The following is a 26,092-nucleotide window of genomic DNA, read 5'->3' as shown; positions in this document are numbered from 1 at the left end:
AAACGCTTGCGGCCAGGCTCCCTTCGTAAATGCTCACAGATGTTCCCTGTGGCGATCCGCACTTCTTACCGAGCAAAGGGGCTCTGGGGTTAAGCCAGGGCACCCCAGGTGACACAGCCGACAAGCATCGGAGGCAGGACAGGTTGCCAGCCTCTGTGCCGACATCGGTGAATAAACGTTCAGGTATTCGTGTTGCATCAGAAAAGAGAGGACACTTCGTACCTTTCCCAGAAGCCTGGGGAGAGGACGGCCGAGGGAGGAAGGAAGGGAGAAAGAGGAAGAGACGCGTTCGCCGGCATCTGCGGTGGGAGTCGTGTGCGTGCACCGTGGGCGGGTACCGGGCCTGCGGCACGGGGAGGGTCTGGCCGTGGGCGTGAGCCTTTCATCCTCTCGGCCTGCAGCTTGCTCTTATCACAGAAAACCTCTGTCGCAGCTCCAGACACCCTCCAGGGATAGAAAGCAAAGCACTGTCACCCAGGCTGCAGCCAAAGCCTCTTGGCAGCTCTCGATCGAGAGGATGCTCCTCCCTGGCCAGGGTGTGTCTTTGACACCACAGGGACGTGTCCCTCCTGGTGCCATCGGGAAACGGCTGCCCTGGGGCCTCCCTGCTGGTACGGCAGGCGGCAGAGCGGGCCGTGCGCGCAGACGCAGAGACAACGCCGGTTCCGCCCGCCAGTAAGAGCAGTGAGCGCCGTCGGGCTCGCTCACAAAACTCTCCTGCTGACGGCACTGTTAGAGGGATTCTAGAACAATCGCATCACGTCAACAGTCTCCCTGCTTCTCGTTGAGATGGACTTGGGAATAAGGGTCGTCACCACTTGGCTGGAAGATTAAATGAGATAATACGAGAAAGGCATTCGGCACAGGGCCTGGCGCTTCCTGCACTCGGCATCCGCATCAGCCCTGCTCAGGGCCACAGACGGATCAGCTCGGCTGCGGCCGGACAGCCCGGTGGGCGGGGCTGGGGGACCCGGCATCGTCCTGGTGGCAGGAGCCCACGGGGGGTCCCCAGGCGCAGCAGAGGTGGAGACCACGGGCAAAGCCACTGTCGGATCTTGGCACAGACCAGTGGGAAGGTCACAGGCAAGGCAGAGGGAGGAGCCTCGGCCGCTCCTAACCTCGGTGCGATTCAGAAGCCCCTGGTCCCCGCCGGCAGACTGTGGAGCAGCAGGTCAGGGTGAGGCCCAGGAATCTGCATCCTTAGCGAGCACCAGACGCCACCCGGCCCCCACACGAGTGTCCTTAGATTTGAGAAATGTCGATTAATTGCTCTCAGACAACCCATCCTGAGGCCCACTTTTCTGTTGGGTAAGTTAAGATCCTAATGAAAATTTAACTTGAGGGTTTCATTACCTAGAAATTGAACTACTGATGGCGTTAGAAAACAGCACAGCCTGCCCTTGGTCGAAACCCAGTGGCTCCCTTGGCACCTAAAATAGCCCAGACTCCCCAGTGGTCCACACAGCATGACTGGCCACTCATTCCCCCACCTCCTCACTCTGCCTGCCTCACTGTTTGCTAGGCCCCCGGCCCTCTTTCTGTTACTTGGACATGATGAGTTCCCTCCTACCCCAGGGCCTTTGCACGAGCTGTTCCAGCTGCCTGGGTGCCCTTCCCATGGCTCTGACTGGTTCCTTTTTGTCATTCAGTCTTCCCTGATGGGCTGTTCTAAAATAGCCTCCTCTACCCAGTCATTTGACCTCATGACCTGGTTTTATTTTCCTCGTAGCTGAAGCTACCTTGTCTGTGTAGTTGCTTACTTGTCTGCGAAGACGGCGTCTTTATCCCTGCTGAATGCCCCAAGTGCCTAGTACAGTGTCCAGCACATAGTAGGTGCTCAGAAAATATTTGTTGAGCAAATGAGTAAACATGATGCCAGGTCTCTGGAGGGACCTCTGAGGAATCGAGGTCGCGGTGGTTATTTCCTAAGGCTCGACATGGTCAGCCCACCACCGACCAGGTGGCCCCGTCACGGTGAGCCCCGGCCCGCTGGGACCGGCAGCTGGAGTCCCCAGCGCTGACCCAGGCCTTCCTGTGCTTTCAGACGTCAAGCATCTGTAAGACCGCCCTGCACGCCGGCGTCATCGGGGACGAGAGCGGGGGCTTTGTGGACGTGATGCCCGTGGATAAGAAGAAGACCTACGTGGGCTCACTGCGGAACGGGGTTCAGTCTGAAAGGTAGGGCGGCGCCTGTGGGGGCCTGGCGAGAGGCCACCGTCCTCACCCTGTAAATTACCCTTGGGTAGACTCGCACTGACTCCTACCACGATGCCTCGGCCAAGCCTGGGCTCTTTTCTCTTCTCTTTCTTTCGTTTTTCAAAATAAGAACCTTTGCTTTCCTACTACCAGTGCATGCTTTTGTAGAAAATTTAGAGTCATCAGATAAGCCCAAGGACAAACCGTCAGCCATAACCCGTCACCTGGGAGAACTACTGTGAGATTGCTGGTGTGTGCCCGCTGGTCCTTGTCCTGTGTGTGTGATGTGCGCTTTTCCTCCCGCAGAACAAATGGGATCAAATTACAGTTGCACAGAAGTTCTATAAAGCCGTGTAGTAACATAGTTACACAGAGTTAAATAAGAGCAAGGAGTCGCGTCCAACAGGCCTAAGTGCTGCTTCCTCCCGGCTTTGTGACTTTGAGCAAGGCACCCCATTGCTTTGCGCCTCGGTTTTTCTCATCTGTGAAATGGGAATCATAGCCCCTGCCCCGTAGGGTGGTTGGGAGGATTGACTGACGCGGTGCCTCTCCAGGGCTGGGCAGCAGTAAGCACCTGGTCAGAGGGGTTATGCCGATTGCTCTGTATTTTCACACGAGAGATCATAGAAGCTTCCAGAACCTGCACCCACATGTCTTTGGCAGTGACCGCTTAGGACTGCGTCAACTGGCGTCCGTGCCTCACTGCAGAGTGGGACGTAGAAGTCCTTTTCCGTCCTCACCGTGAAGAACATCATTTTGGGGGGCCTCTCTATGCCCTGTGACCACTTCCTCAAATCCCTAGAAGTGAAATTTCTAGGTCGAAGCCTGTGCAGGCGTCTAAAGTATGCCTTTCCAGAATGTTCTTTGGAAAGGGCCGAGCCCTGGTTCGGGCTGCCAGTCTGTTTTCTGGCACATGCCACTCGTCCTGACATGTGTCGTTACTGTCCACGGGAGCAAGTCGGGCGCTCGGAGTCCAGAGTCCCAGGCCCCAGTCCTGGGGTCTAGTGTTGGGAGCTTCGTGCCCCGAGGACGGCACCAGCCCTCCCGAGACTCGGTTCACGTGTCTGTACGGTGGGCGCGGTGGGTAAGCTCGGGCTGCCACGACGAACTGCCGCAGACCAGGCGGCTTAAACAGCAGAAATTTATTGTCTCTCAGTCCCGGAGGCCGAAAGTCCGAGATCAAGGTGTCGGGCAGGGGTGGTGGTGGCCTCTGTCCTCGGCTCGCAGGCGGCGTCCTCTCTGCTGTCTCCGCGTCGTCTCACCTCTGTGCAATGTCTGCGTCCTAATCTCCAGTTCTTATCGGGACCAGTCAGACTGCGTCAGGCCCACGCTCATTTGATCTTAATCACCTCCGTAAGGGCCTGCCTCCAAATACAGTCACCTCCTGGGGGACTGGGCATCAGGACGTCACCATGGGAATTTTGAGAGGACATCGTTCAGCCCATAACAGGGGAGTGTTGAAGATTTTATAGCTGAGCGGTCCTTTTTAGAAAAGGAATATAAGGCTGGGTGTGGTGGTTCACACCTGTAATCCTAGCATTCTGGGAGGCCAAGGTAGGAAGATCGCTTGAGGCCAGGAGTTCAAGACCAGCCTGAGCAAGGGCAAGACCCCGTCTCTACAAAAAATAGAAAAATTAGCCGGGCATGGTGGTGCACACATGTAGTCCCAGCTACTCGGGAGGCCGAGGCAGGAGGATCCCTTGAGCCCAGGAGTTGGAGGTTGCTGTGAGCTATGACGACACCACCGAACTCTAGCCCAGGTGACAGAATGAGACCTTGTCTCAAATTAAAGAAAAAGAAAGGAAAAGAATATAAAATCAAGAATATGACATACTCTGGCCCCCTCGAAGCTTAAGCTCTCGTAGCTTCCTGGGGCACAGACCTGCTCCCACCTGCCAGCCTCCCGGGGCGCTTTTGCGTGACAAGCCCGTGCTGTGCGTGAAGACACCGCAGCGTCAATGACGCCCGGCCTGCGCGGTGAGAGCCAGCCGCAGCCCGAGTAGCCGGAGTTCACGGCTTCCGCGATCCTCCTCCAACATTTGCGACCTTTGTTTGGGCAAACCTTAATGAAGGGAAATTCCACTGGGTTAATGGCAGGGAGGGAGGCGGCTGATTAGGTGGAATTTCCTGGCCAGGCCGAGAGAATCCCCAGGACACCAATTCACTGAGCCCCCTGTGCCCCTTCAGAGAAAACGCTCTTCCTGAGGAGCGCGGTGGGCTGGGCTTTGTTCCCTCTGCCTGGTGATCCGATCTGGGGACATCGGGGCAGCTCCCGGGGGCTGGGAACAAGGGCTGTGTTGTGGGGTCCCCCCGGTGGGTGCCTGGGGACCAAAAGAAGGTCCCCGAGGTGGCTTCTCTCGCACTGTCACGGGGGCAGAGGGGCTGTCATTCGTTTTCTCTTCCTGTGAGACCCACCCACATGGCCACCGTCCTTGTAAGCATTTTCCAGGCCTCCTTCCCAGGCACTAAAGTCCCCGGCGCCTTCTGCACGGTAGAAAGATTGTGGTGACTTCCCCAGCTTCCCAGAGTCAAGACCTTGCCTCCCTGCCTTCTCCAGCCCTCCCCTCCTAAGTCCTATGGGCTGGAAGCTCTTCTGTGCCTCAGTTTCTCCATCTGTAAAGGGGGGCAGTGGGTCTCCAGGTGGGGTCCCCAGACCAGCAGTGTCCAAATCAACTGGGCAGTTAGAAAAGCACATTCTCAGCCCCTCCCAGACCCACTGAGGCAGACACTCTGGGAGCGGCTGCAATCTGCGTCCGAACTCGCCCTCCAGGGACCCTGACGCACGCCCGGGTGTGGCGGCTGCTGTTGTAAGAATGACATGAAGGTGGCCCGTACCTGGCACACAGAGCCAGCACCACACGTGATTCTGACATTTGCTAAGTACTCATCGGGCACCTACAGTGTGCTGGGGCTGGTGTGGGGCCCAGGGGCCTGGAGATGACCAGGTCCAGGGGACTCGTAGCCCCACACAGAGGGCACGTGGCACCTGGGCATTTGGGACGCTGCTCCCGTGTTCCCCAGCCGGGTCGCCTTGGGCAGGCAGCCTCCCCGAGCCTCCGTGGAAGGGGCCTCTGTGAGATGAGGGGAGAGGTCACAGACGGTCCCAAGGGAGACACGGATGCTAGACATACTGTGACCAGCTCATGGCAAACTCGATTTTAAGTTCAGGGAATCCTCAGTCAAACACACGAACAGCCAAACCCTCCTGAACAGAGTTCTCGGCACCCGGGCCAGAAGTTGGCTCCGCTTCAAAGTGGCTTTGGTTTGGCAACGACAGGATTTCCTGGGGGTTTCGCAAGGAGGCCGGCAGCAGCGATGACATAAGAGAACAGGCCTCCTCGCTCCGCCCCGCCCGCCAGGACAGCGCCGGCGAGCAAAGGTGTCAGGAAGAGCATTCGATGCTGGAGTAGGGGTTCGTCTGAATATTCGCGGGGGGAGGGGGGGGAAGCTGGACATCCGGGTGTCGGTTCAGGGTTTTCTCGTAGACCAGGACCATTTTTTAACACGGAGTTTGCAGGGGGATTGGGAAATATACCAACAGTGTCAGCTGGCACTCGTGGTCACTTGATTTTTTAAAATATCACCTATCTACAGGGGTATACGTGGGTGGACTTTCAGATGAATGGCGAATTCGTTCACCTAGTGTTTATGGCAGCTCCTCTGTGCTTGGGGACACAGCAGGGGACAGCAGACATGAAAATCTCTGTCCTCAAAGGGCCGCTGTCTGCCGCAGCATGCCCAATAGACGTGCGCTGAGAGCCACATGCAGGATTCTCAAGTCCCTAGCGGCCAAATAGAAGTCACAGCAGGGAGGTTTTAGAATATACGTTGTTTAACCCAGTATGTCCATACTATTATTACAATATGTAACCAAGAGAAAAATCACTAATAGGAAATTTACATGGGGGGATAACAGCTTGGAGATCTGGTGTGTGTTTTACACGACAGCACATCTCGGTTTGAACGAGCCCAGGTTCAAATGCTCGGCGGCCACCCGGGCTGGTGGCTACTGAATTGCACAGCCGGCTCTGAGAATCCGAGAGTCAAGGGACTGACAATCTCTCTGAGTGTTCAGAATTCGGGGAAGCAGGAACTGCTGAGCCGTTGTTCCAGATCTAACGGGCCCCGCACTCTCCCCAAGCCAGGCTGGGCAGGGCTGGGACGGGAGAGTCCCCTCTGCTGTGCGGAGGAGCCACCGATGGCAGACGGTGGGTTTCCCTCTCTCCACCCACTCCTACCGTCTCTATTCACATTATTTTGAGATCTTCTTGGCTTGAAAATATTGTGTATTTCATTCAGTGAGGGGAAGAGACCGTCCCCTAGGGTTCGGGCTTTCGTGAGGGTAACTCTGCACCCCTGGGGCCCCCCCCCCGACGTGCTGGGCATGAGAACGAGGGCTGAGCCTAGGAGCGATGATAGTGTTTGTAGCTCCCAGCTATTGATCGCCTGCTGGATGCTTGCTGCTATTCCAGATGCTTCTCTAGAGAAGCTCATTGACTTTCTATCACATCCCTAAGGAGTGGGCACTTTTTTTTTATTTTATTTATTTATTTATTTTTTTTGAGACAGAGTCTTACTCTGTTGCCCAGGCTAGAGTGCCATGGCGTCAGCCTAGGTCACAGCAACCTCAAACTCCTGGGCTCAAGCGATCCTCCTGCCTCAGCCTCCCGAGTAGCTGGGACTACAGGCATACGCCACCATGCCCGGCTAATTTTTTCTCTATATTTTTAGTTGGGCCGCTAATTTCTTTTCTATTTTTTTTAGTAGAGACGGGGTCTCGCTCTTGCTCAGGCTGGTCTCGAACTCTGAGCTCAAACAATCCGCCCGCCTCGGCCTCCCAGAGTGCTAGGATTACAGGCGTGAGCCATCGCGCCTGGCCTGGAGTGGGCACTTTTATGAACCCAGTTTTACAGATGCGGAAACTGAGGCTCAGAGAAATGGACTACCCAGCCTAAGGTCCTGCAGATGAGATCTGAGCCTGTCTCTGTCTGACTCTGGAATTTTCCTGAAGGATCAATAGAGGGGTGAGACTCTGGGAAAACAGGATTCAAATCCTTCGTAAAAAGAAAAACCTACACACACATATACAGATGCTCGAGGCTTAGGGTGGTTTGACTTGTGATTTTCAACTTTGCAATGGTGCGGAAGTGATGTGCATTTAGTGGAAGCCTTCTTCGAGCTTTGAATTGTGATTGGAAATTCTCTATAATAACTGTATTATAAAATAGGCTTTGTGTTAGATGATTTTGCAACTGTGAGCTAACGTAAGTGTTCTGAGCGTGTTTAAGGTAGGCGAGGCTAGGCTGTGACGTTTGGTGGGTGAGGGATGTTAAATGCATTTTTGACTTATGGTGGGTTTATCGAGCACTTGTCTATGTACACGCGTACATACATATATAGAGGGCTACAGATATGTACATATATACATATAAATGCATTTCTTAATAATAAAAAAGAAATTGCACTTTTAAAAAGTCAGAAGAATAAATGCTCAGGCGTTCCTCTTCTACCGTCCTTTTAATGCTGGCTTCTGTGACTCCGTGGGGCGAGCTGCCAGCTTGGGGGCAGCTCTTCCGTCCCTCCAGGACGAGGCACACGGCTCCCGGGACCAGCCGTCCTCTCCCCTTAACCCAGCCTGTGCCACGGGGAGCCGCAGGGCAAGCTCTTCCTCCCTGAGTAGCTTTCAAGGCAACCAAGAGGGACAAACCCAGCTTGGCCCCAGCTTCCCGAGCGTCTCTTGAGGGAAGCCCCTGGGTCATTCCCTGCCCCTGCACCCTGGCCTTCAAAAGGCCCTTCTTGGAAAGAAAAAAAAAAAAAATAGAGAAATGTCAAGAGATAGTGAAAATAATTTTAAGAAATTAATAGCACTCAGCATCCCACACCCAGAAACCACCCCTGCAAACGTTCTGGCATATTTCCTTCCCGGTTTTTTCTGTGTTGCGCACAGACACACTTAAAGAAAGGGCGTGGGTCACGCCATTAGCGTTGCTGAGCAGCTGTGACACCCTGCCCGAGTCCTGCCCGCCAGCCGCACCGACTCGACGCGTCCCCGGCATCCGCGGTGCCGAGAGACCGTCGCTTATGTTGCCTTTTTCTTTTATGGTAATAAACACCAGAAGGAACACCTTTGCGCAAGCCCGTGTACTTCCTGACGACGCCTTTAGGTAACTTCCCTTTAGAACAGCCGGCCGAGGCGCTGCCTTGTCACACTGCACAGTGTCACACCAAGTCTCCTGTCTAAGGCCCCGCCCCCAGTGGCTTTCCACTGTGCTAAGAACAAAACCCTCCCGTTACCACCTGAGGCCACACCTGGTCTGGCCCCTGCCCGCTTCGCCACCCTCTCTGGACGCCTTCCTCCTCCTCCTCCTCCCCTTCCTCCTCCTCCTCCTCCCTGGCCTTCCCGCTGCTCCTCCGTGGCACCTGGACCATTCTCCCCCTCTGCACCTCCTGTCACTCACCCCTAGGCCCTCTCAGCTCTGTGTGTTCCTGTGGCTGGGTCCCCCGTGTCACTCCGATAGAGACAAAAATGCCACCTCCCGAGGAAGCGTCCTCTTATCCTCCCCCTCCAGCTGCTCCAGCTCCCATCAGCCCCGACACTGTTTCTTGCACATGTTTAGCTGCTTCTCCCCCACCCCAGACTGTGAGCTCCACGGAGCCGAGACCCGTGTCAGCCTCGTCCACCCCCGTCCCCGACACTGAGCCCAGCGGCCGGCACACAGCAGGTACGCGGTAGCTGATGACTGTCGGATGCGTTAAGAGATCCCCACCCCGCTCAGCAGGGCCGGGTCTTGCCTCCGAAGTGGGGGGCGTTGTTTAATGAGGGTGCCTGGTGGTCCAGGCCCCTCGGGCTGGCAGCCCCCCCATCTGGATGGCAGCCTGAATGGCCCCCCTGTCCCTCAGTTGTTTGGGCCCCTGTGACTGTGAGAACACACTGCCCCATCTGTAGAATTTCCAGCCCCACAGTAAGTCAGAGGGACACAGCCCCTGGTAATGTCCCCAGCGTGACTTGTACACCATGTGGCATATCTGGGTCCCTGGGGCTCTGGTGCCTGGTTCCCCGGTCCGTTCATTTGGGCAGAGAACCCAGGGGCATCTTGCAGCCCCAATGCCTGGGGAGGGCCCTGGAATCTGAGCTCTCTAGAAACCAGCGGGGCTGCCAGGGCCACCCCGCCCCGGGCAGTGTCCTTCTCCTCCTCCTGGTCCGAGGCTGCCAAGGCCGATTGTTCCGCTTGTGTCTGGCCTTGGCTCCCCTCCACGCTCGGCTCCCCCCGTGCTCCCGTCTGATACACACCTCAAAAGTTCAATTCCAGGGTAGCCAAAAGCATGAAGCTGCCACGGAGAAAGGCAGAAAAACAACCAGGCATTCCAAGCAGCCTGCCCTCGGAGGACGGGGTCTCCCTCGTTAGGACCGTAAGCGGAATCTGCTTATAAATCACGATTAGGCTGTTAATCCTATGCTCAGACTCGTTCATGATAAGTGAAATGCGAATTCAAACTGTGTCTGGATGCCATTCCCCACCTTCGACTGGGCGAGGACCTGAGCTAGGGACCACGCCACGCTGCACGCGTGGGGTGGGACAGGCCGGCGGTCCTCGTGGTCGGGGAGGGCAGTGTGGCAGCTGTCAAGGTGACGGATGCATGCATCCTTCGCTCCCGCACTGCCTCTCCTAGGGGCTGGGCTCCAGGTGCCCCCTACAGGGCGTGCAGAAAGCCCCATGGACAGTAGGGGTGTTGTTTGCAAAAGCGAAAGATTGGAAAGAACTAAACCAAACCAAACGGGACCCCGTTACATATATTCAGTCCTTTAATACAATAGCAGACTGTGCAGCTGAACAAAACGAATGAGGAATTCTTTATGTACAGAAAAGAAACAAATTCTGAAATATGTTATTAAACTAAAAAAGCAAAGTACAGAGAATGTATATAGTATCTGTGCAGCAAATGCGTGGGGGGAACGTGTGTAATTGTTTGCGTGTGCGTAGGATGTCTCTGTGCGGAGAGCCTGGCGCAGAAAGACAGGGCTGGGAGAGAGTGTTTTGTACCTTTAAATTTCAGGACAATGTGCAAAGGATTCCCTGTTCAGAAACTGAAAAGGGCAGCTCTGCCTCTTCTTCCCCACTCAATTCTGATGTAAAAAGAGCACCCCTTTTGGGGTCTGGAAGGCACCCTGCTGCCCCCCACGTCAAAGAACAAAATTTCAACAAGTTGAGTTTTAAAAATGTAATTGGCTTTTATTAACGATTCATGAATCAGGCAGCATCCCATCTCTAGAACAGAAAGGCTCCCTGGGCGGGTGGGCTCCACAGGCAGAGAAGGCTGCAGAAGGAAGGAACAAGGTCGGGTGGGTGGTCTCTAAGTGACTTTCCTTCTGGGGATAAAGCAGAGGGGATGTCCTTACCCGCTGGCGCTGGCTGACTGGGCCCCTTTGATTGGTTGCTGTGAACCTCCCATTCTCTGAGAAACCACCTGGTTTCTCGGTTCAGTGTGATTTTGTGGCATCTGGCACAGGTGGCTCCGTCCTGGCGTGGTCTGGTCTGTTGGGCCTGATGTGGAAGCTCAGTGCAAACCCCCATAACTTCAGTTTCACACCCCTCCCTGCCGCCTTCCGGGCCTCTGTGCCCCTTCCCTGGACCCCTCCCCAACCCTAGGTGCCCCCAGGGGAGTGTATGGTGCAATCCCACTGCGGTTTCCCTAGTGACTCAGGACACTGAGCCCGTGTCCCTGGGCCCGTCAGCCACTGGTACATCTTCATGGTGAAATGTCTGTTTAAATGACTTTCCTAGTTCACACTTGGGTCTTTGTCTTAATATTGAGTTGAAAGAGTTTATAGACGTGTACACACACACACACACACACACACACTGGGAAATCCTTTATCAAACACACAATCTGCAAAAATTCCCCCCAGTCGATAGCCTGTCTTTTCATTTTCTTAATGGTCGCTTTTAAGGCACAAATGTTTTAGATTTTGATAAAGTCCACTGTATTGATGTTTTGCATTTATAGATGGTGCCTTTGTTTGGCATTATATCTAAGAAACCATTGCCTCGTTCAAGGTCGTGAAGACGTACACTTGTTTTCTTCAAAGAGTTTTATAATTTTTAGCTTTTACATTTAGGCCTTTGATCCATTCTGAGTGAATTTTCATACATGGTGTCGGACACAGGTCCACCGTCGTGGCTTTGCGCGTCAGTGCCCAGCTGTCCCAGCGCCGTTTGTGGCAAAACTATTCTTTGCCCATTGAATGGTCTTGGCACGCTTGTCAGAAATCAACTGCCTGTAAATGCAAGCGTCTGTTTCTGGACTTTCAATCAGGTTCTCTTGATCTACGTGTCTTCTTTATGCCCGTCCTGCTGTCTTACTGACTGTAGCTTCGTCGTGAATTTTGACGTTGGGAAGCTGTTCCCGCGGCTGTTCTGCACAGCCTTCCGGAACACCGGGGACGGGGCGGCTGGGCTGTCCCGTCCTCTAGACCCTCCTGCGAAACGTTTCCAGCTCGTCTCTGGGTGAGGCGGAGGCTTGAGCCCCTGCTGTGAGAGGGCCGTTTCACCAGCTGTGACCCTGAGGGAGCCGCTGCGTGTCTGGTGTCCCGTCTCCTCCCCTGTGGGGCAGAGGGGACGGGCAACACCAGCGGCTGCCTCGGGAGGAAGGTGACAGGCCGATAAACAGCAGCTGGCGCAGCGCTCGGCGCCGGATCCGAGCCTAGTCCGGGTGCCAGTTTGAACAGCAGCGGCGCGGACGCCGTCGTCATAATGCCATCCTGCTAATCTGTCACCCAGATGGCCGCTGTGTGGGCTGACAGGTGGTAGCAAAAACCAGGCAGAGTCTCGGAGGGCGAGTCCAAGTCAGACAGACCGGGGCCAGTAAATCCCTGCGTAGAAAGAGGCTTAACTGCCCTGACCTAGAATCAGACCGAGGCTCACTTGCAAAGGAAACGGGACCTGCCAGCTGTTCCGGACTCTGGCAGCTGCAGGGAGCGGCCCTGGGCCCGGTTCTGCCACTGTGGGGGCGTGGGGGGGGCGCCCTCCCTTCCCACAGTGGGCCTCCCGGGAGCCCCTAGATCTCTCGGTAACACGCACTCTCCCTTCTCTTTCAGCTTGGAGAGTCCTCGGGACGGAAAGGCCTTCCGGATCTTTGCCGTCAGGCAGTGACTTCGCGGCACCAGGGGAGAAGGGGTGTCTTCAACTGTGCTTTGGGGTTTTGCTTTTTATTTTTATTTTTTTATTGGGGGGAGGGGCATACGGAAAGTCAGGAAACTTCCTTCGAGTGGCATTCGGCGTCCATCCCTCTGTGGCCTTCGGGTGAGTGAGGGTGACGTCTCACCCCCTCCCGGGGCAGCTGGACAATGGGTGTCCAGTCCTGGCGAGGCCTGGGGGTCTCCCTCTGGGTGCCCTCTGTCCTTTAGGGATCTGGCCCGTCTCTTGAAGGGGACAGTCACCAAGATGATTCTTGCCATGTGTTCCTTTGTGGGTAGAGGGAAAGGGTTCCAAGCCCCTCCCCGGGCTTTCAGGGCTATGGGGAAGGGGCGTGTCGGCCAAGTGCAGGCTGCGTTTCAGGAATGGAGTAGGAGGTAGTTATTTAAAAATTTTAAAGAAAACACAATCCGTCCCTACCAATGGAGAAAAATGGGGTTCATGTTTGCTGGTCAGACAAATGGGCTAGACAAGAGACCCCGGCTCTGCCCTGGGCGTGTCCTTGCTGGTGTCTTGCCGCAGGTCCCATTTCAGTGGCCACACGCGGTCGGTCATATATACAGCAGTGCTGGTTTATTTAGAGTTCAGCAGAAACTCCAGAGATTTATCTTGTCTTTGTCGTCCTCTTCGTCCACGTGGCCCAGCTGTTTCCTGCTGTGACCTTTGGTCCCATTGAGGACTGATGAATGCGGATCCTCTCTTTACCCCCTACCCATTGTGGCTCCCGCCCCACCCAGAATAGTTCGTGCGTCCTAGTTCACAGCCGGGACTTTGCTTTGCAAGTGATTCGGTTTGAAGCCCACTTGTCCTTCACTCCTGGTCTCCTAAGGTTCCACTGCTGTGTCGGAGAACAGCCAGAGAGGGGCTGCTTTGCTGCCGCTTTTTAAACACGACAATTAAATGTGCAGATTCCCCATGTGTCGGCTGACCTATTTTTCAGCAGTGGGAGGAACAGATTCCTCGGCACATTCCTCCCAGAGGTTAGCGGCTCCGTTTGTGGTTATGAAACCGTCCCGCGGCGTAGCGGCAGCGAGAGACGGCAATGCTGGAAGGGCTGCTTTTCCTGTTTGTGTGCAGCGGCTCGCCAGACCTCCCGGCCCCAAGGAGAGCGGCGCGCTCTGGCTTCCACCACGCTGCAAAAGTTCTGCCTAAGCCCAGACCAAAAGCCCGCAGTGAAATGAAATACCCTTTTGTAAATAGCATTTCTTTGCAGAAGGTGAAAGTTCCACCCTCCACCACCAGACTAGCCAATATATCACTTTTCTGAACACTGGTTTCCAACTTGATTTTGTTCTCCATCAAAATATTTCTTAGGCAAAAGAACTAGCAGAAAGCAAAAAAACTCAGATACTGTAGGCTGGAAAAGGACTGTACCTGGGTACCCAGGAGGCACCTTCTTGCTTTGATTGCCTCCTTAATGCGGAATCTGACGATAAATAGCTTGTTTTTAAAACCCCTTTAAGGGAGTCTGTAAAAAGTGATTAAACTCTTCGCTTGGCTGAGCTAAAATTAGCAGGACTGTCTCTGCTCTGTGCATTGCTCGTAGTAATTCTCTGATCCTGACCATCCAGCCCCCAGCGGCAGAAGGGGAAGATGGGGCCAGCCTGTCAGTAGGGTGTCTCGTTAGCGCCAGACATCCGGAAACTCCCGGATGCGAGGTATCATGCTGCCGGACTTCTGTGGCTGTGTCCATGTCCAGACTGCAGGTGAACGACAGCCCCTCGGGGGGGTTTCGGGATTAGTGAAGAGCGCAGGGCGCTTCCGGCGAGCTTGCTTCTGAAGCATCCCGCCCGCGGGAAAAGCATACCTTCCAGTGTGAGTCAATCTTGTCATCTGAAAATAAAGTTCCCAGGGTCCCCAGTGCCCCCTGAAGCAGGCCCTCGGAGCAGGGTAGGAAGGGCACGCCCGGGGCAGGACCTGGCTGTCTTTTTCATCTGGTGAACATTTTGAAACTGGAACCATTTTTCTTTAGAAACTGAAAACGAGAGTACAAATTACAAGGGATACAGACAAGGGTTACAGAATATCCCTTGGATACAAAATATCCCTTGCCGTCAGGGACCGCCTCTCATGTCACGTGTGTGACGGGCCCTCGCACTGTGGGCGTCCGACCCGGGTTTGGAGAGATGACCGATCCCCCAAGCCACCAGCCCCCCCGGGCCTCCTGCCCCACGGTGCACAGTTCTGGCTTCTCTCGGAGTTTTGCCCTGTCGTGTTCCGACGTGTGTGCTGTAGGCTCACCCGGCCCGCAGTTTACGTGTGTGCTTTTTTCTATGAAAAATGATGTATTTTGCTACTTCCTGTGTACAGACGTTTATTGTGAATGTTTTTTGTGCTTCGAGTGAGCAAGGGCCACATTGTTGCAATCGTTTCAATAAAACTGGTTTGATTTCTAAAATGTTTCTGTAACGTATCTTTTACGGACAATTCTGAACAATTTGTGAAATGAAACATTTGACACTGTCGCACAGGCTCTTGGCTATTTCGTGGGTGCCTTTTCTACCGGGATGTCACATGCGCACGGAGACGCTGCCTACGGCACCACAGTCCTGGGCTCACAGAGACCCGCCTGCCAGCGGCGGGAAGAGACGTCAAAGTGTGCGTGTCTCGGGGCGCGGGGAGCTTGCCAACACGCACGATCTCGTTCAGCCAGTCTGGGGTGGGGCCCAGGACTCTGCCTTTCTCACAAGGTCCTTGCCTGCCCCAGGTCATACTCTGAGTGCTGATGGCTCAAGTTCATTGCGTCCTGTCTTAGTCTCCCAGGCTGCCCCAATCAAATACCACAGACCAGGTGTGGCTTAGCCCAGCGGCCCCCGACCTTTCTGGGACCAGGGACCAGTTTCGCGGAAGACAATTTTTCCACTAGAAGCCCGAGGCGCCGCCCTTCCCAGCACAGAGCTCCTGGGCTGGGTGCTTTGGCTGCAGACAACAGAAACCGTCCCTTTGGTCCCCTCCGCGCTGAAGCAGTGGTTCTGAGCGCGGCCCCACACCAGCAGCCGCAGCCTCAGCGGGGACTTGTTAGAAATGCAGATTCCCGGGCTCTACCCCAGACCCACTGGACCAGAGCCCCTGCGGTGGGGCCCGGCACCCTGTGTGACAAGTCCTCAGGGGGAGTCTGGTGCACGCTCCAGTTTGAGAACCGTCGCTCTAACGACATTCAAACATCTCACCTGAAAAGTCAGGGGGGAGGGCTCCAGGGCCAGCAGCCCGGCGACACCAGGACACCCGGCCGGCGTGGCTACAAGCTTCTCATCCCGTCTGCCTTGGTCACAGGACAGCCCCACACCGAAGGCCGTCCCCACCCAACTGAGTCTGAGGAAGAAAGGAAGGGAGCGGGAGGGGCCATGTCCCCGCAGTGTCCTCTCCTTATCGGGAGAGAAAATCTTCCCCAGCATCATCCCGCCGGCTGCTCTTATGTCCCTTTCATCCCTCATGGCCACATGCCCATTCCTAGGTCTATCACAAGCGGCGTTGAGAGACCAGGATGCTTCCGCGGGAGAAAGACCGTGAGAGCTGTCTCTATAAACGTGAAGACTCGCTCTCGTAAGAGGCAGCACGGTGTACTTGCTACGAGCTGGGGCTCAGACGTACCTGAGTTTGAATCCCAGCTCTGTATGTCCCAGCTGTGTGACACGTGGCAAGTTACTGAACCTCTCTGAGCGTCACCCATCTGTAAAGGGGTGTGCCCACAACAGCTGCCACGCATGGTTGCTCTCATCGTTTTCAATAAAAACTCATTCCAAAAGGTGCGTGTCACAGGGACACAGATTTCTACCATGTAATAATAAAGAACGTTCCAATGGGCAGAACCGCCCAAAGACGAAATGGCCCACATGGAGAGTGAGTTCTCCGTCCCTGCAAGGATCTGAGCAGGAGCTGGAAGAACCTTGGCCTAGGTCGACTCTAAGGCCCCTTCCCGATTCTGACTCCCAGCGTACACCTCCGTCCCCTCCTCTGGCACCTTGGCACCCAGGAAAGGGGTGACACGGAGCTGTGGCATCCCGAATCCTCCAACCATGGCTACTTTGTTCTATAAAAGGAAAAGTAGAACCCCTGCAGTTAGGTAGGTGGTCCTGAAACGGCTGGGTTTTACCGGGTTGGGTGTTTGTTTGTGTGTTTTGTACACCCACCTTCCTGCAGATTTTTCGTGCCAAACCAAGACCTGTCTCAGACTGCCGCAGGGGCTTAAAACATCTTTTAGACCCTTTAAAAAAAAAATAAATTTGGTGCCAAAGGCAGGCACGGGTTTTGAAAACCTCCAACATTCCTTCTACCCTTTCATCTTGGCCGAGTCAACTGGCGGCGGCCTTCGTCCGAGAACCAGGGAGACAGGCCCTCGAGCCAATTCCCTCGGCCAGCCCCTGGCCTGGCTCCAAGATGGGCAAAGTCCTCCCCCAGGGCCCTGGCTGCCACCACGCTGGGCGGGAACGGGCTCCCAGCTGACCTGCGTTCACCTTCTGCCAGCAGCAGCGGCCGTGGTCTAAGGAATGTTCCCTCCCCCGCCACTGTCACCAGCGTGGGCCCAGCGCCCCCGTGGCCTGATACAGGAAGACAGCAAAGGACTTCACCTGTGCCAGGTACCAGGTGGGTGCCGAGCATATGCTGTTTCATTTACTAAGTGCACGTCTCTTCCAGCGACTCGCAGGTTCTCGGATGCCAATCCAATTATGTGTGTCCAAGTCCCGGTTAGGGATGTGTTTGGCTGCATCCAACAGAAGCCCAGCCACAGGGAAGGTGGGCGGTCCAAGCTGCGGTGCCGGGGAAGCCACCAGCGGCCGGTTCCTTCCCACTTCCCGCTCTGCCCGTGGCGTCCTCTGCACATGGCATTTGTCCCATGATACACAGCTTGGTGCTGATACTCCTGTCATTTTTCAACCAAGACGTCTGGCATTCCCATGATGCTTCTCCTCCGAAGCTGCCCCCAGCCTTCACTTCGGCCGCTGCTCTGCCCGCTCCTCCCTTAGGGAAGGGAGGCCACCGAGGAACGACAGGAACAAAAGCCTCGAGTTTAGCTTTTGACTTTCTAAACAGATTTTTGTTTGTTTGTTTGTTTGTTTAACTTTTTATTTTGACATAATTTCAGGCTTGCAGAAAAGTTGCAAGAAATAGTACAAGGCATCTCCGACCCCTTCACTCCGACTCCTCGGATACTAACATTTTACCAGATTTACTTTATCATTTTCTGTTCCGATCTCTTTTCTTTTCTAAATTATTTAAGAGGAAGTTGTCGACATGAGGCTCCTTTTATCTCTAAATGCTCAGTCTATGTTTCCTGAGATCAAGGACTCCCCCTTCGCACAAGGCATTCTCTCGCAGAGACCTGGCGCAATTCTGCGTCAGAAAATCGACGTGGCTGCCATGGGTTAGCTAATCTGTGCCCCACTCGGTCGCCAACAATTATCCTTCCTTTGTGGCAAAAGAGGATCTCAGGTCACGAGCCGCATCCAGGTTTCCTGTCTCGTTAGTGTCCTTCGGTTTGGAAACGCTCTTCCATTTATCTTTGCCTTTTGTGGTGCCAATTCCTGGCCAAATGTTTTGTGGACTGTCCCTCAGATGGAGTTTGCCCAGCGCTTCCTCGTTGTTAGATGCAGGTTGTAGGTGTTTGGCAGCGACACCACGGAAGGGATGCCGTGTCCTCTCGGGGCATCGTATCGGGGCCGCGTCTGTCTGTCCTGTTCTCGCAGCTGTCACTTCTGACCGCTCGGGTAAGGCGCCTGCCAGCCCTCCCCATTGCGAAGTTCCTAAATTTTAACATAAATACTTACGCGGAGATGTGTCGAGACTACGTAAATATCCTGTTCCCCACGAAACCATCACCGACTGGTTTTTGCCTCTATCATAACCCTTGCCTGAAACAAGTATTTTATGATGGTCCCCAGTTGGTGACTTTCTGATTCCTTCCATGTTTATTAACTGGCTTTGTGCTGTAGGAACAGTTTTCCTTCTCCTCCATTTGTTTATTAACTCACACACATGCATATACGTGTGTACCGATACACGCGTGTGTGTGCTATATCACTGATATGTAATGTACACATGTATACATGCATAGCTATGGACTCATGAATTCTTGCTGTATGCACTGGCTACGATGCTTCTCTATCGGTTTTATTTGGAGGCTCACGTTGTCCCAGATTTCAGGAGAGGAGCTCCGTCCAGCTGGCTCCTGCGTCCTTCCAAGACGCGGCCCCGTCGTTTTGAGGACTTCCTGACTTTCTGGCACGACAAGATGTTCCCGGCTCATCTTGTACTATCCTTGCCCAGCCCTGGAATCAGCCACGTCTCCCAGGATCCCTGGTCCCTTTCAGCGGAGAATGGTCTCTAAACACACACGGAACTCTCGGCAGGGAAAATGGGTTGAGAGCAGAGATGCTCGGGTCTCAGAAACATCAGACTGGGGTGAGCCTGGTTCCTCGCCCTGCCGGGCCCGATCGTGGGAGAGCAAAAGCCTAAAACCAGATGCTGGCAACGGTCTGGCGGCCCCACAATCCGGCAAGGCAGAGACCCCCACCCCCACCCCAGGTAGAAACTTCAAGGCTCTGACACTCACTTTCCCAGACTCCCTCGCCGCTCAGGTGCGCGCCATGTGCTGTTCCCCCGTGACTTTGAACTGGGAAGGCCTGGTGCAGGGAGGTGGGGCCCAGAGACTTCTCTCAGGTCAGCCGTCGGGGCTTCAGGGGCAGCGGGTAGGGATGCCAGGTTTGGCAAAATAAGTGAATAATTACAATAAAATACCATATGAGACATACACTAAACACTTGTTGCTCATTTGCAATTCAAGTTGACCTGGGCCTCCCGGAGCTTGTCTGGCAACCCCAGGTGTGGGTCTAACAGGAGGCGGGGCTCCCGCCCAGGAGGCTGCACGCAGCAGACGGCACAGCCCAGGCTCAGCCACTCAGCAGACGGGTCCTCCCCCCAGCTCCGTGGCATGATCTGGGTGTCATTTCTGTCTGCAGCGCCTCCCTACCCCTCCCTGAGGTTCTGTGGGACCCCAGTGGCCTTGTAGCAAATCCCTTTTGTGCCTACATGAGCTCAAGGTGCTGGGAGGGGCCACCTGCTCCCACCTCCCACGGAGCCGAGCCCACGGGGGGAAGAAGAGAGAAAGTCACAGGTCAGTTCTGGAAAACCCAAGATTAGAAGGGACTTGCTCCCCCACTTCTGCCCAGAACTTGCAGGATCCCCCAACCTGTGAGCTGTGGAAGAGAGGGGACACTAGTGGAAGAGAGGGGGCTAGGAGGGAGAAACCCCCCAAAGAGGCAGCCTTGTCCTGGGGTGGCATGGGAGAGCCTGGGGAGCCTGGAGGGCACCCTTCCACAGGGAAAGGGCACAGAGGGGACACCTGGTCCCCTCAGCAGATGCCAACACAGAGAACCCAATAATCATGCCTCATAGCTGGTGGCTGTTCTGAGCAAATGGTACCCATCACCTTATAGCCCCCTGCAGACCGGGATGCTACATGCACGCTGACCCACCCATCCACCCATCCATCCACCCGCCCACCCACCCATCCATCCACCCACCCACCCATCCACCCACCCATCCACCCACCCACTCACCCATCCACCCACCCATCCATCCATCCATCCACTCATCCATCCATCCATCCATCCATCCACCCATCCATCCACCCATCCACCCACCCATCCACCCATCCATCCACCCATCCACCCACCCATCCATCCGTCCACCCATCCATCCATCCATCCATCCACCCATCCATCCATCCATCCACCCATCCACCCACCCATCCACCCATCCATCCACCCATCCATCCATCCATCCACCCAGCCATCCACCCATCCATCCACCCACCCATCCACCCATCCATCCATCCACCCATCCATCCATCCATCCATCCACCCATCCATCCACCCACTCATTCATCCACCCATCTATCCACCCACCCATCCATCCATCCATCCATCCACCCATCCATCCACCCACTCACCCATCCACCCATCTATCCACCAATCCACCCATTCATCCATCCACCCATCCATCCATCCACCCATCCATTCATCCATCCACCCATCCACCCATCCACCCACCCATCCATCCATCCATCCACCCATCCATCCATCCATCTACCCAGCCATCCACCCATCCATCCACCCACCCATCCACCCATCCATCCATCCACCCATCCATCCATCCATCCATCCACCCATCCATCCACCCACTCACTCATCCACCCATCTATCCACCCACCCATCCATCCACCCATCCATCCACCCATCCATCCACCCACTCACCCATCCACCCATCTATCCACCAATCCACCCATTCATCCATCCACCAATCCATCCATCCACCCACCCATCCATACATCCACCCATCCACCCATCATCCATCCTCCACCCTCCATTCCAGGCCCTGCCCTAGGTCCTAGAGATCCCACAAATGCAAAAAAAAAAAAAAAAAAAAAACCCCAAACAAACAGAAAGCAACAGACACCAGTGTGGCTGCTCCTGCACGGAGCTTCACTCCCATGGAGGAGGCAGGCGGTGAGCAGGACTGTAGGGAACAGGAGACCAGGAGAGGAGAGGTGGGGACAGGCCCAGGCAGGGGCTGTGGGTGTTTCAAATAGGATGGGCAGGGACGGCCTCACTGAGAAGGTGACAGTTGAGGGGCAAGATGGAGGGGAGGGAGGAGTGCTGTAGGCAGAGGAAGCAGCAAACCACACAATGCCACCATCCAGAGGGTGTGCACCCAGCCCAGGGACCCAAGAGGTCGCAGAAGGAGAGAGCAGGAGAGTGACTGCAGGGAAGTGGGGAGCCATGGAGGGTTCTGGGAGGAGGAGGGATAGGCTCTGATTCCGTTCTTAAGGATGTTAAATGCAATCCAAAGGGGAAGTGTGCAGGAGTGTGTTCTGAATTAACTGATTGAACTTGAAATAGCAGGAAAACCGGGACGTACTTGCCCGAATGGCTGGATCAAGCTTTATTCCACCACGTTACCATGTTTGTTGGAGATGGAGGGAAGGTCTCAAGACCCAGAGGCCAAGTTTCGTTATCGAAAAATTAAGTTACAGCTTTTCTCGCACACCTGAGTATGTGGCTTGAAAACTTCAAGGTGCCTCACCTGTGTTCTCTGATTTTTCCCTCCCCACAACCCCCCGGGGCAGCTGTTGCTGTCTCCATTTGCAGACGAGGAAGCCTCCTGCCGCTGCCTGAGCACCTCGGCCACGGCTCCGACGCCAGGCCCGTGGGGCCCGTGGGGCCCGTGTGACCCGTGGGGCCCGAGTGTGCTGACTCCCAGCTCAGCCCTCCCCGTGGAGGGGTTTGTTCTTCAAGCTCCCTTCCAGCGTGAGTCGCCTCCAACTTGCCCCTGCGTGCTGTGGGACTTCTAAAAGCAACATGGAAACCACCTCGAGCCCCGCCAGCCCCTCCGCCTGCCGGCACCGCCCACCCTCCCGGTCCACGTTGGCCTGGAAACGGCTGCTCTGGGCCAAATGGGTCAGTGGAGATGAAAGCATTTGCTTTTGGGTGTGGGCATGTGCTAGCTCAGTTTTGCCACACAAATAAGACGGCCTCGTCGCACGGGGGGGCTGGGGTGGGCACAAGTGTGCGAGGGCAGCGTGACTGTCCCAGAGGCCCCAGGCCGGGGTCCCTGGAGGGCCTTCCCCCCTGGCTGGTCTGGTGGCCTGCGTGGGCCAGGCCAGGGAGAGGCAAAATGGTCAAGAGCCACCTCCCCCTGGGCTCCCCAAGGCTGCGAGGGGGCCTGCCTTTTCCAGAAGAGGCTGGCAGAGCCACACGGCGCATGATCCCAGATGGAACATCCAAACCACGCTTCCTGTCACTGCCGCCGTCTGTTGCTGGCCGAGGTGCATAAACAGCGTGACCGGAACCACACTGCCCCTCCCCCTGTTCTTCACTGACACTCCGGGAAGGTGGCACTCGGGGGACGGCCTCATCGGCTGCTCCTTTCAAGCTGAGCCTGCTGAGTGTTGTATCTTGTCTCCATCACAACCCCAGGCCATAAGAACTATTATTGTGTCCATTTCTTGGATGAGGAAACTGAGGCTTGAGTTAAGTCATTTGGCCGAGGTAACGCAGATAAGAGGCAGAGCCGAGATCCTGGCCGCGCCTTTGTGGACGCCAGGACCGTGCGGCTCCAGCAATGACAGAAGTGCCCACTGTGTGCCACTGTGGGCCACCCTGGTGGCCCAACAATCACCGAGACAGCCCCCGCCCCTGCCCTCAGGAAACCGACAGAGGCAAGACAAGGAATGACGAGAGTGAGGGGTCCAAAGGAGAGGGGTGAGGTGCTAAGGGAGCCCTCCGGGTCTGGAGAGGGTGGGCGTCTGCTGGAAAGGGTGTTTATGTGGAGGCTGAAGGAGGAGGCTGCTCTCCTAGCCACCCAGGAGAAGAGGAAAGAGGGCAAAATGTTTTTCAGCAAACCTGTGATTTAGGTACTATTCGCCCATTTTATGGGTGGGAAAACCGAGGCTCTGAGTATGTGGTTACCTGGCCCACAGGGTCATGGCTAGCACATGGGGGCGTGGGACTTCACAACAGGGCACTGCCACACCCCTCCTTTAAGAAAAAGGGGTGACATCTGTGGGAGACTGGAGCCCAGGGGCACTAGGTCCCTGCCCTTAACCTGCTCTCCCAACTTCTCGGTCTTCTGCCTGCGTGTCCTGGGCCCGTGCAGGTGAGGAGTCGGGACGTGAGCCAGGCCCAGCTCTGCCGGTCACGAGCCTTGCGGTCGTGGATTTCAGCTTCCGTCATCTTGTCAGTGAAACACACTCAGATGCTGACAGCGCCCGTGTGGCTGTCCCGGCGCCCGACAAGCTTCACAGCGACGGTGGTGACGTGGAGCAGAGTGACGGCCACTTCAGGGCTGAAGCACTCGGTCATGCTCTCCGTCCGCGGCCCAGATGCTCACAAAGTAGGTCCAAATCCTAGTCTTCGGCCAACTCCTTTTCTTCCAGACTGTGTGGGTTTGTTTTCCCCCCTGTTGCTCGGCCAAGTCAAGAGCAGCAAATGCCACGACCTGCCGCCTCGTAAGAGAATTAGTATTTTACCCAAACGGACTCTGCATGCGGCAGGTTTTAAGCCCTGATGAGTCTCAGCTTGGAGTGACCTCAGCCCCTCCGTGTTTTGCCCCACAGTGGCCTCTGCGTGTGTAGTTCCTGCCCTGCCCCCAGGGGCTCAGTGACCGAACCCCAGGGTACAGTCGAGGGAAGGGAGTTTGTCGGCTGCCGGTTTCTTGGGGCTGGATGCGTGGCCTCAGCTTACCTCACCGGCTGCCCTCCAGTGGCCCTGGGAGCTCCCTCATGGCTCAGTCCGGCCATGGGACAAACGGATCTCCGACTTCCAGCTGGCAAGGAGACGCGGGCGTCGCCGAGGGCTGGGAGGGAGGTGGCAGAGGACATCTGGGGCTGGGGGCTGCCTTTGGCAACCGTGATCACCCTCCCACTCCAGGAAGCAAGGAGCGGAGATGACCTAAGAGAGCTTTCGGGGACCGCTGTCTCCAGCCTCTGCTTTTTGCTGAGCTATTTCCCCGGTATCTCTCAAGGAACCAGCTCTGTTTGTCTGGTCACAAAATCGGAACGACTGTGGCCTCCTCGGCACTTAGGAGGGCAGACGCCAGTCCGTGGGCACACGGAGATGCACCGTGCCAGGTGGTCACACAGCCTAAATTCCACCAAAAGGCAAGGATGAAGACAGCAGCAGAGTGGCCGCGACGTGAGTTGTGATGCTGCCTGACACCGTGTTTATGGGTGTGTGACGAGAGCCCTCGCGTTCAGCTCACCAACAGTCGCGGGTTCGAGTGCAGGCTCCGGGCTGAGCCCTGGGGGTGGCGTGGTTCCCAGAGGCACCTGTGGTTCCTGCTCTCGGGGTCAGGGTAGGGGCAGTCAGGGCAGGGGCAGGCAAGAGTCCCACAAACATCTGGACAGCAGTCAGGGCAGTCTGTGGCATGCGGTGCCTCGCAGTGGGGGAATTGGTGTGTAAAGACAGGCGGGCCTCCTGGAGGAGGAATCTGGTCTTTGTCCTGGGAGCAGTGGCCCAGGGGTGCCGTGGGCAGATTGGCATCTTGAAGTCTCCTCCTGGTGACGGCGTGGAGAATGGATTGGCGGGTCTAGAGTGGAGCAAGGAGATGAGACAGAAGGCCACTCCCCGGGCCTGGGAGAGCTGTTGGCAGCCTGGGCTGGGGCGGTGGCCACCGGGGTAGAGAGAAGCTGAGAAGCCGATGGGTAGAAAGAGAGAGGCAGCAATACCGACTTAGGGGCTACACCGGGTCTGGGGAGCCAGAGGAGGCAGGGTCACGCGCCTCCTGGTTGTCCGGCTTAACGAAACTGGACAGCGGCATTGTCAATCCATCCAGGTAATGTTAGGCTGGGGAGGAAGGCAGAAAGAAAATACAAAATACAGTCTACACTTAGGATGGCATCTTTGTTTTAAAATGTATAGAAAAAAGACGTAAAGGAAATTCACTACAGATTAACAGAGGTTCTCTCTGAACTGGAGATTGTCTTCTTTCTACTTTTCTCCATTTCCCAAATTGTCACTAATGATCATGTCCGGTATTATAATTATGGAAAATCACATTTGAGAAAACATCGGTATATGTGATCAACTCTAGGAAAATCCATGCCTCTTAGGGAGATAGTTTTTCCACTTTTTCCAGAGTGACTCTGCCGGTCAGAGCTGGGACTCGATGACCCTTGGTTTAACCTTGGCCATTTCCAAGAGACTCGCCAGCCAGGCTCAGCCCTCACCAGGAACAGCCTCTCTGAGGAGATTTTTTTTTTTGCTCCATTTATTAAATCTGGGTTCGTGCGTCATGTTCTAAATTCTATCAGTTCGTTGCAAATTTCTTTTTAAGTTCAGTGCTCTATTTTCTCCCTTTCTCTCAAAGAAACATATAAATCAAACTAACGCTCGATGCAGGTGACATTTCCTGCAGCTCTTGGGCCTTTTGAAAACTCTGAGGAATTCCCTTTCCCGGCTTAAAAAGAGGGAGGGTTGTTGAGTTTCGTTTCATTTCTGGATTTGCGTGAGGAAGAACCGCCGTGAACAAACCTCTACCACGGAGCCCGTCTGTTTGCTCGGGGACAGTGACTGGCTGGGATCCCTATAAGACACGAACCTGAGAGGTGGACAGCTGTGCGGTGGCACCGCCGACACCGGGAGCCGCCAGGGGACATAGCCAGCTGCTCCCCAAACGGGAGGAGGGGGCAGCAAGGCGCGGCCTCTGCTCCCGGCCAAGGCTGTCGACGGTGCCCGCCGGGCCCTCCGACAGCTGCTGGGGGTGGGGGCCCCGCAGGCTCTCAGCCCTGCCGAGGGTGGGGGGGGGGCTTGCAGTGGGCTCCTGCTCCGGGACCCAGAGCCGTGCTCACGCGGAGGACCAAGCTCTCTGCCTGCACAACGTGGGCAGTCACGGCAGAGGTGGCGGGAGCGCGGGCGCAGCAATAGTAGTTGCAGTGCTGCTGGTGGCAGCAACGGTGACAATACTCTGTGGGTGGCAACAGCCCTAGTAACAGGAGTATCAGCGGCAGTAGCGCCGGCAGGGGTGGCAGTAACGGGACGGGCAATATGGCCGTACCGGCAGTAACAGCAGCCGCAGCAGCAATGCTAACGGTACTCCCCGCAGAGCACTGGTGACAGCTACCATCTGATTCACTGCGTCCCCAACACCGTGGTGGGCACGTCCCAGAGACGACGGCGTTTGATCCCCACCCCTGGAGGAGGGCAGTG

At 55.6% G+C, this 26,092-nt stretch overlaps 1 protein-coding gene across 1 annotated transcript in view; it reads left to right on the top strand.

Annotated features, from left to right (window-relative positions):
• CRISPLD2 (cysteine rich secretory protein LCCL domain containing 2) overlaps positions 1-14,813 on the top strand; it is a 57,347-nt gene extending 42,534 nt beyond the window's left edge. The window contains exons 14-15 of the mRNA XM_069497842.1: positions 2,045-2,178; positions 12,293-14,813. Coding sequence (XP_069353943.1) covers positions 2,045-2,178; positions 12,293-12,347 — 189 coding nt within the window. The 3' untranslated portion in view covers positions 12,348-14,813. The remainder of the gene's footprint in view (positions 1-2,044; positions 2,179-12,292) is intronic.
• The last annotated feature ends 11,279 nt before the right edge of the window (positions 14,814-26,092 follow it).

Source organism: Eulemur rufifrons, chromosome 23, assembly GCF_041146395.1.
Source record: "Eulemur rufifrons isolate Redbay chromosome 23, OSU_ERuf_1, whole genome shotgun sequence".
In the NCBI taxonomy this organism is placed as follows: domain Eukaryota; kingdom Metazoa; phylum Chordata; class Mammalia; order Primates; family Lemuridae; genus Eulemur; species Eulemur rufifrons.
Note: the sequence above shows the minus strand (reverse complement) of the source record. Positions and strands in the feature narration are given on the sequence as shown.